This window comes from Trichosurus vulpecula, chromosome 4 (assembly GCF_011100635.1).
Source record: "Trichosurus vulpecula isolate mTriVul1 chromosome 4, mTriVul1.pri, whole genome shotgun sequence".
NCBI classification, from domain to species: domain Eukaryota; kingdom Metazoa; phylum Chordata; class Mammalia; order Diprotodontia; family Phalangeridae; genus Trichosurus; species Trichosurus vulpecula.
The window spans coordinates 129,100,394-129,111,078 of NC_050576.1; the positions used below are offsets into that span (position 1 = coordinate 129,100,394).

General features: G+C 42.3%; 1 protein-coding gene across 1 annotated transcript; it reads left to right on the plus strand.

Moving 5' to 3' along the window:
- The first annotated feature begins 394 nt into the window (after positions 1 to 394).
- DEGS1 (delta 4-desaturase, sphingolipid 1) lies at positions 395 to 10,327 on the plus strand. The gene is made up of 3 exons (XM_036755352.1): positions 395 to 807; positions 4,840 to 5,582; positions 9,722 to 10,327. The coding sequence occupies exons 1-3, from the start codon at positions 726 to 728 to the stop codon at positions 9,866 to 9,868; spliced, it is 972 nt and encodes a 323-aa protein (XP_036611247.1). The 5' UTR covers positions 395 to 725; the 3' UTR covers positions 9,869 to 10,327.
- The last annotated feature ends 358 nt before the right edge of the window (positions 10,328 to 10,685 follow it).

Here is a 10,685-nt window from a genome sequence, read left to right on the forward strand (position 1 = left end):
TTTCCTCATCCCTAAAATGGGGACAATAACTGCACCTACGTCCCAGGAGGGTATATTCATGAAGCGATCCTCAAAGCACTAAATACGAAGTGAGATGGGTGACTGTGGTCGAAAAAGGTCCTTCCGAAAAAGGTCGAAGCAGTCCTGGGGCAGAAGCTATGGACCCGAACGGAGAGAGGGCACAGTCATGGGGCGTAGCCCTTCCAGCTCAGCCCGCGCCCAGACAGAGAGTTCCCTCTCCCCCGCCGGGAGGGAGGGATGGGGCTGGGCCGGGAGAGGAGGACACCCGGGCTGGGCGGTGGGGGCGTCGGGGGAGGGCCGAGGTAGGGGCGGGGGAAGGATGGTGGGGGCGAAAAGGAGGCGGGGCGAGGCGGAGGAGGGGCGAGGCGGAGGAGGGGCGGAGCGGGGAAGTAGAAAGGGGACAGGGCGGGACGGGGCAGAGACGGGGCGGGGCCTCGCCGCTCCTCCCGGGGGCGGGCCTCGGCACCCGCCAGTCAGCCCCAGACGCCGACGCTGCGTGTCCGGTCTGGGGCCCCACCTCCGCGCCCCCTTCCTTCGCCAGGTCCTCATCCTCCGCCTCCTGCCGCCATCGGAGACGAGCCCGTGGGCTCGCCAGGGGTGCTGCGTCCGTCTCTGGCCAGCTGACAGCTGGGGTCCGAGCGAGTGGCGTCCAGGCGCGGGAGCAGACCCTGCCAGGAGAGAGGCCGCGTGCCACCGCCGCCGCGATGGGAGCCCGAGTGTCGCGGCAGGACTTCGAATGGGTCTACACAGACCAGCCGCATGCAGATCGCCGCAAGGAGATCCTGGGTGAGATGGCCGGCCGCCTCGGGCCCGTTATGTGCGCCTCTTCTCGCCCCCGGGACTGGTTTGGCTCAGCCCGCAGGGCCTGGACGGGAGCGGGCACCCGGCGCTTCCCTCCGGAGCTGGGGCCCGTTACCAGTCGCGCCCCAGGCCCTGCGCGGGGCCCTTTACCCGCTTCCCGACCGTCCCCATCCTGCCTTTTGGGAGGACGGAAGGGGCATCATCCGGGGCGTTCCCACCGGCCCCCCCCCCCCCCGGGCTTGGCTGGGCCGAGGGGAGGGGTTGGGTTGCGGCCCTGGAGCCTCCCACCTCCATCCCTCCCTCTCCCCTCCCCCTCCAGCAGAAAGCGCGAGCCGGGGAGGGAGGGGAGGCCCTGGTCGCTGGCCTCCTCCCTGAATGCCTCTTCTTCCTCCCCCCGCCCCCCACATCCTATTTGTGCCCTGCCCCAGAGATCAGTGATGAGGCCTAGGGGGGAAATGAGATGGAGCTCAGCCTCCGAGGCCGATGCCCTGGCGCTGCAGGGATCCCGCTGCCTAAATAATGGTAATTGCGGTGCTTCTGGGGTAAAATCAAAGGTCCGGGCCACCTCCCTCCTGCCGGGAAGCAGAGTATGGTTCCCACATATCGATCTTCCAGGAGCTTCAAAAGAGGTGCAGAGGTCGTTGAATTGGCAAGTTCCATCCCAGAGAGACTTAAGGGTCAAAACCAACTGGTGATGTATTTTGCTTATATCAGCATCTCAGAGTCGTGCTAGGACCTGAATGTGGGCTTGTCTCCCAATAACATGGAGATACATGTCCGGGTCCAGAACTTTAAAAATAGCTCAGTATGCTTTCATATACATTAGAATTATTGGATGGCAGAGCTGGATGGTTTAGACCCCATCTAGGTCAATTCCTTCATCTACTGAGGAAAGATACTGGAAACTCAGAGAGGAAATCAATCACTCAATCAGTAAACATTTATTATGTGCCAGGCACTGAAATAAGCACTAGAGGTACAAAAAAATGGCACAAAAGACAGGCCCTGCCCTCAAGGATCTTACAATCTCATGGGGGAGATAACATGCAAACAATTGTATACAAAGCAAACCATGTACAAGGTAAGTAGGAAGTATCTAAAAGAGGGCAAGCACTGGAATTAACAAGGGTCAGGGAAGGCCTCCTGTAAAAGGTAGCATTAAATGTAGTCATCAAGGCAACGTGCATTTCTTAAGCCCTTACTATGTGCTAGGCACTGTTCTAATTTTAGGGGAAAAAATGGCTAAGTTATGGGAAAAATCTGGCCTAGAAGCCAGTGCCTCTGTTGTTGAAGGTGTTCTTTAACCCTTCACTGGGTCTTGCTTAACTCTCAAGAGTACAGTAAGAGAGGCTGCGTAACACACTTGGAACCACAGCTATGTTTGGAGTCGTTGGAGGACCTCTATTCAAATTCCAGCTTTGCCACTTTCTTACATGCTATCTTGAGAAAGTCATTCATTTCTCTGCACGTAAGTTGCCTCTTCTGTCAAAATGGTGGGGTTGGACCCAGTGGCCTCTGAGGTTCCTTCAGGCTCCAGATCTTAAGTTGCTCTGTGCTCTGTGTGCGTTTGGCTAGTGGTGGCCATTATGATGTATAGAGGATTTTTTGGGAGGAATTTTTTGTCCAGGATTTTTTCTATACACTTAACCTGTATTCAAAAATTAATAGATGAGAAATTGAAATGGACAATTTCTGTCCCTGACAATAGTTCTCTTCCTAGCCCTTCCCTTCAATCTTATCATCAAAGAGGTACATATCGAACAGTGACCCTTAAGTGCCTCAGATATCACCTTGTTCAATTAAATGAATGTATTGGGTTAAGCATATATCAGCTTAAAAGCTATAGAAGAAGTAAATACAACAAAGCTTCATGTTTTGTGGATTTAAGAATTACCATCTTTTTTACAAAGAAGATATTCCAAATATTAGGAATTGGCTACCTGTTTGATATGAGACTTGTACGAGACGTGTGTGGTCAAATAAAAATGACTAAGGCATGGTTTTTACCCTCAAAGAAACTGAAATGTAGCTAAGAAGATAAGATAGATAACTTTAAAAATTGCATAAACTTAATATAACAAAAGTGAGAAATCAAAATAAGGAAGAAGACAGACGGTAAAGGTGCAAAATCTAAATTTTTCTCATCAAAATGTTGACTTAAAAAATAGTTTCAACATGTCTAAAGGAGAACTCCTCTTCACGCTTCCTTCCTTCCTCCCTCATCTGCCATTCTTCTTGATTTTCTCTTTTTTTTTTGGTTAAAGAGCCATCTCTTCCCTCACTCAAACTCCACTACGATTAAGCCGTTGACAGATTCTCTCCTCTACAAAGTCTCTAGATTCTCTCTACTCCTGACCTGGGTCGGGTCTCATCTCTCCTTGGCTGAGCTCTGCCAGATATTTATTTCCTGTCTAACCTTAAGCAAGTCACTTCAGTACTCCAAGTCTCAGCATCTTCAACTGTCATATTAAAGTGTTAAACTGGATGTTTTCTAAGGTAGCCCTTCCAACTCTAGATCTGTGATTCTTTAACTATTGTATTAGCCTTCTGATCAGCTGCCAGCCTCTACCTCTCCGTTATACTCAAATAATATTTCTAATGTTCTGCTGTGATCACCTTCCATGTTAAGGGGAAAAAAGCTGGTTTTTCCATCTGGGTTGTCTGGAACACTCTAAAAGACTTGTTTTATCAGAAAGATCCAGTCTCTTGAGAAAACCCTGTTGACATCCCAAGACAAATACAGCCACTGCTTTCAGCCTTGAAGCAGTTTTCTTCTGTTCAGGTTGTGCTTCTGTGCACAGAAAAGAATGAAGCATATCGGTATCACAAATGATAGGATGATAATTTAAAGCTGGAAGGGATCTTAGAGGTCATTAAGGCCATCCCTTTCACTCTTAAGTTGAAAGAACTTGCCTTAGGTAACAAAGGCCACTGCCCTTGAATTCACTTTCTCCAACTCCATATCCAGTGTACAGCTAGATCCAGCTTATTGTGAGCAATGTTTTTTCCATTAGTGGTTGAACGTACTCTCCTTTGTACATTTTGGTGACTTAGAAGGTAAGTGCAGAGTAGAGGAGATGGCAATAAGGGATGGTGGGGCTCGAGAGGAAATAGAGCGGTAGGAGTGCAGAGTCTGTTCTAGTCCTTACAGTTCTCATTCTTCTCGTCTACACAAGTTGCCTTTTACTACTAGTATACTCATCTTGAAATACAGAGGTGTTGTTATTGTTTGTTTTGCTTTGTTGACTTTAATTCACTGCTTGTTTGTTGAATGCAGAAGACAAGAATCAAACAGGTCAAATTACAATGTCATCCCAAAATCATAAGTAAGCATAATTTTAGAATCAGAATTTTCAAGCTGCAGGTATTTTTTAAAAATCAAAAGTCACCTATTCCAATTCCATTCATTTTGCAGATATGGAAACTAAGGTTCAGAGAGGTTGACTGATTTGCTTAAAGTTGCACAGCCGTTTAGTAGCAGAATTCTGTGTATTGAGAAGAGCACTGAGTCAGGAGAAGCCTGGGTTCAAATCCCATCTCCACCTGGCACTGCCCGGGTTTCCTCGTCTCTAACTCATTACCACTCTGCTTATAAGAGGCAGACATTTGAGACCCATGTGACCCCGGGCAAGTCACTTAACCTCAGCCTGCTGTGGTTTGATATCTTGCAGAATGGGGATAATAACAGCACTGACCTCTCAGTGTTGCTGCAAGGCTCAACTGAGAAAATATTTGGAAGGGTTTGGCAAACCTTAACACTATGTAAACACTAGGTATGAGGATCAAATCAGATAGTGTGTACATGTAATAAAGCACCACGTAAATGCCAGGCATTATTTTACTTACCATTTTCATTAGTATTCTAGAACAAAGGTTCCTTGACACCAGGGCTGCACTACATTGGGTCTAAAGTTTGTTTTGAAAATTCAGATGTGGGTTCATTTAGTTTGTAACTCTGAACTATTTTTTAATATTTATTCTCTTGTTCCTAACGTTTTTTTTTCCTTCTCTTCACAGCCAAGTATCCAGAAATAAAATCTTTGATGAAACCGAATTACAACTTGATCTGGATTGTGATTTTGATGGTCCTTGCACAGTTGGTTGCATTTTACTTAGTAAAAGACTTGGACTGGAAATGGGTTATGTTCTGGTCTTACGCTTTTGGCAGTTGCCTTAGTCATTCGATGACCTTAGCTATTCATGAGATCTCTCATAACCTGGCACTTGGCAACTGCCATGCTCTTTGGAACCGATATCTTGGAATATTCGCAAATCTTCCTTTTGGCATTCCATACTCTGTTTCCTTCAAGAGGTACCACATGGATCATCATCGATACTTAGGAGCGGATGGCATTGATGTGGATATTCCCACCAGTTTTGAGGGCTGGTTTTTCTGTACCCGTTTTAGGAAATTTATATGGGTTATTCTTCAGCCACTCATTTATGCTTTTCGACCAATGTGCATCAACCCCAAGCCAATTACTTATTTAGAAGTTATCAATCTGTTGACTCAATTGAGTTTTGATGTTTTTATTTACTATTGTTTTGGAATCAAATCTCTTGTGTATGTGTTTGCAGGTTCAGTACTTGGCCTAGGTTTGCATCCAATCTCTGGACATTTCATAGCTGAGCATTACATGTTTCTAAAAGGACATGAAACTTTTTCTTATTATGGACCTCTTAATTTAATAACATTCAATGTAGGTTATCATAATGAACATCATGATTTTCCCAACATTCCTGGAAAGAACCTTCCATTGGTAAGTCTTTTCTTATTTGTTAAGCCTGTTTGTTTCTATATGTAACTAGGAGCATTTAGAATGATTACCCCCGATTTACCAATTTGGACAGGAATAGTGTCAAATAGATTTTTATCATTTTAACTACCAATTTTAAGAAAACCCCAAATTGTATATGATGAGAAGAGTCCACTTCATAAGGTCAGTGAAGAATAATTTTCTATCTTTCCAGTTTGGTTTATGTAATTGCTACATCTTTAGCTTTCTCTGACTAGTCCATAAGTAAGATAGAAAAAGCCTTTGCCACTAGCAAGAGAGTACTCAGTGAGATTTAAAGAGGGTTTTCCTGAACAGTTGTGAAAAGCCAGCGTTTCCCATTCTTAAAGTACTGACGGTATAGAGGCGTTTAGAGAGGCCACCTTAGGCTCATAGGACTGAGAACTGGAAGTGACATTACTGATCATGTAGCCCAGCTTCCCCTTTTATAGGTAAGGAAACTGAGGCTCACAAATGAAGTGACTTGCCCAAGGTCCTTGTTTTGTCCTTTCACTTGAAGAGGACCAATGATACCTTGATTCTTTGTGTGAACTGGATGAGTGAGGCAGAGTTGCACAAAGTTGGCTTGCCTAATATGACACAACTTTGAACCTTCAGGCCTTTGGCTCCGACTCTAGCAATTTTCCCACTACGCCACATTGCCTGTCCTACATTGCTAGGCTCCACTAATCATAACAATCTCTAACTAGATAAGGCTGTTAGAAGAACTTTGAGAGCTGTTACTATGGATTTAAATATAACTGTGCAAAAGGCTTTGAGTTCTGAGCCCTCCAGGCAAAATTCCAAAAACTACCCCCTAACCAAGTATTTAGAACATCTAAAGAATTTACTCCAGTATGCCGAACTTTCCTGGGGAGACTAGACAATTCAGCAGTGTAAAAGTCTGGATTAGCAATTGCTGCTTCACTTTACCAAACTCCTTACTACCTAATCAGCCTCTCTTTACAGAGAAGGGGGTGCTGTCCTACCTAATTGGGCTCCCTGGAACCAACTTGAATATTTGTCCAGTAGGCAGCATCTAGCGCATTTTCTGTTTCCTCTTCAGAGTGATTTATTTTCTTCCTAATAGATTCCCTTGCTTTAAAGACATAAGAGGGGGTTTCTATCATTAGGACGAGTAGTTATAATTTTTTGTTTTGTTTTTAAAGCCAAGGAACTTTACCACTGGTAAAATCTGATAACAGCCAAGCAGTTGTAGTGTAATCTAAAACCATTATGCCACTAATCTGTCATTATAGCCCTGTGCTAGTCTGAATAGCAAATGTGTGGGGCCATTCTTTCAGCTTTGTACTTTTGTTTCCTCTTCCCTAATGGGTGAAATGAATTCTTTTTTTTTTCTTTATGGTTCAACTAGAAAAGCTCAACACATTTTGAATTGAAAGTTTCTGAGAGATCACTTTTCTTGTAATCTATAGACCTTGTGTACTGTGGAAACTTGGTCTGGTTTAGGTAGAATTAGCATTTTGATCAGTGTTAATTGTTAAATGCAGTGATACCCACAGGGATTCTGCCTTTCCTACTCTGCCCTGTCTTCTCTCTCCTAACTAAAGTGGCTAACTTCCTAGGAATTTTCTGATCTTCCCCACAAACAAGAACATAGTCTGTGGCTGTAGGGATAGAGTGTTGGACCTTGAGCCAGGAACACCCGAGTTCAGATATGACCATGGGCAAGGAAAGTAACTTGTTTGCCTCAGTTTCCTCATCTGAAAAATGAGGGCAGTATATATAGTACCTCCCTCCTAGAGTTGTTGTGAGGATCAAATGAGATAATATTTGTGAAGCACTTAGCACAACGCTCGGTATATAGTGTTACATATATTTAGCTATTGTTATGAGCTCTCCTTGACTAGATGCCGCTGGCAGTTATCTCATTTGATTTAGAAAAGAAGAAACCGGTTTATAGAGTTAAAAGACTTGCTCAAGATCATGTGACTACCGCAGATCTAGGACCAGGATCTTAGTCTTAGCCCATTTTTTAAAAAAGTATTGTGAAAAGAGCACTGAGCTTGAAAGGTACAAAATGGGGTTCAGTGATAATTTTTTTTTTTAATTTTTTTTGGAGGGGGAAAGGCAGGGCAATTGGGGTTAGGTGACTTGCCCGAGGTCACACAGCTAGTAAGTGTGTTGAGTGTCTGAGGTCATATTTGAACTCAGGTCCTCCTGACTTCAGGGCCTGTGCTCTATTCACTGTGCCATCTAGCTGCCCCTCAGTGATAATTTTAATTTACTATTTTGGCTTATTGTTATAATTTAAAGTTCCACAATGTTAGGTCACTCATATTTGAAACTCAGTTTAGGGGCTAAAATTAAATATTAAATAGAGTAACATCTCATTACTTTTTGTAGCCTTTCATCACATAATCAAAATTTTGCTGTTCTCTTCCTGCATTCCTAGGGAATTTCAGACTATAAATCTTATGTTTTGTCTTTATATTTTTTATCTCAGTTCTTTGAACAATTGGGAATCACCTAGATCAGATTTTTGTATGCTTAAAATTTCAGAATTATGTGATTTACTATTTGAAGATTTTGAATTTATTCAGGACTGATATAGGGACTATTTTCTGTCTGTCCCTAGCACCTACCTACTTTAGCACCTTCCATGTGCTTAATACTTTTCTAATTAAGTCTTTTGTCAACAAACATTTATTATGAGTCCCTTCCCTCAAGAAGCTCCCGTTCTAACAGAAGAAACAACATGCTGTTAACTGTTCTTACAAGATAAATACGTTGTAAATGGATGGTAATCTCTGAGGGAAGGCACTTTGGGGAGAGGGAACTGTGTGACCTTTTGATCAGGGTAAATTGCTTCATCTCTTAGTGCCTACTCTTAAGACTCTTGGTTCTCAAAGCGTGGTCCAAGGATCCTTGAGCCCCTTTCAGAGGGGTCCCTGAGATCAACACAATTTTCATAGTATAATATTTCCATTTATTTTTAGTTAGTTTGTTTTTAATATTTATTAAATTTTAATAATCTACTAAATGTTGATAGACATAAACCACATAAATAAAAACTCCTCAGTAACTTCAAAAGTATAAAAGATACTAAGGCCTCAAAGTTTGAGCGCTGCTGCTCAGACTCCCTAATCTGCTTCCTTCCTTCCCAATGACAAGCTAACTTCTGTTTCACCTTTGTAGAAAAAAACTTTATAGCACTTGTGGAAACTTGGGAAAATAAAACTGAAGCAGGAGCCTTAGGAAGGGTGTTTGAAGGACCTTAGGGCGTAAAAGTTGTGCCTTGGGAGTATGTATTATTAATCTTCTAACCACCTACCAGGAAGTATTGTGAATAAAAGTAAACATTTACATTAGAATAATCTTTCTTTTCCATGCAATTTATGGTTCCTACCTTAATGAATTTCCTTGGTGCACCTTTTATTTGCTTTATTAGTGTTTATTTGTGGATCCAAATCTAATTCTAGGAAATTGAAATTATATTAAATAGTGCAGCAGCCAAACCTCCTTCATCCTGCTCAGTTCCCTGAGTTTTCCAATTAACCACAAGAGGTATTTATTAAGGCCTGAGATGTGAAAGGCACTATGCTAGGGATACAAAAATACAATGAAAAATAGTACATTGCACCCCAACTGTTGACCAAGTATGGCAGGGGTGTGGAAAGACTGTCTGTGCAAAGACTCGTAGTGAAATTACTGAAAATGATTGCTCATTTTCTAAGAAAAGACATTCAAACTTCAGTAACTCCAGACTTGACCATTGCCCGGTTTCTTTTTTCTTCTAGGTGCTTACTAGTAATTTAAAGTCATAGTAGTAATACCAGACTTGGTAACTAACTAGCTAGTTTTTGGCACCACTTACCACCCCCATCTACTGCCCCCACATTCCCCCATTTTGCTAAAGATGCTGTCAGAGTCGTTCTGGACAGATTTACTATTGTAATGCAAACTACTTTGAATTTAGCTTTGTGTTCTGAAGTTAACTTTAGCTTTGAGACAGCCTTCCCTACTATGTATCTGAGCCCTTAATCCCTAAAATAAGGGAAAACATTTTAAAATTTTGATCAAGACCTGTTAATCATATAAAGGGTTGGTACTATACATAATGCCTTATCTTTTAAATATGTGTGTATTTTTTTTTACTGCAGGTGAAAAAAATAGCAGCAGAATATTATGACAACTTGCCCCAGTACAACTCCTGGATAAAAGTGCTCTACGATTTTGTGATGGATGATTCTATCAGTCCCTATTCTAGAGTGAAGAGACATCTAAAGGGAGAAGTGAAACTGGATTAATATTCCGAAGGAGAACTCTTCATAGAAGCTTTAAAAATGGCTTACACATGTGTATATTATTTCCCCTCATATTTATATTTTGAATTATTAAACTTAAGACTAAGGAGATTTAGAAGCTGCCAGTGTACAGTTCCCAAGTAGGAGCTCAAGAATTTTCAAGACTCTAACCTGATTTTAACTAATTAACACGCTTCTCCTGTGTCTAATTTTCACTTGTGTGGCCTGAATAAAACCATGATTCAAATTGCTTCTATGCCATTACACATAGTTTTTAAAAACTATATTTAGCAGTGTTAACATTTTGGGGGAAGCATATTGTAGAAAGACTTTTAAGAAGCTCCATTTCTATTAACTTACTGCCCATTTCATTTATCTGTTTGTTATGCCTTCTTTGTTTGCAGGGAATGGTCTTTACAAAGTTGAGCTTAAAACACATAATAAACTGGATTATTAATCACACCTATTCATTTCTTGCTTTTACATTGCGCAGTAAAGGGGTGGGAGAAGGGACTAAAATCATAGCTCACTAAGTCACAAATAACAGTAATTGGAACTTTAGAAATACTAAAAGAGAAGTCCTTAGTGGAAGGAAAAAAGTGGATCAAAAGTAGTTCTGGGGCACCTAAGTGGCTCAGAGAGTAGAGCCCCGGCCCTGGAGTCAGGAGGACCTGAGTTCAAATTTGGCCTCAGACACTTGACACGCTAGCTGTGTGACCTTGGGCAAGTCACTGAACTCCAATTGCCCTGCCTTCCCCCCACCAAAAAAAAAAAAAGTAGTTCTAATGTATGTTAGTGAATTAATGCCTTTAAAAGGTTT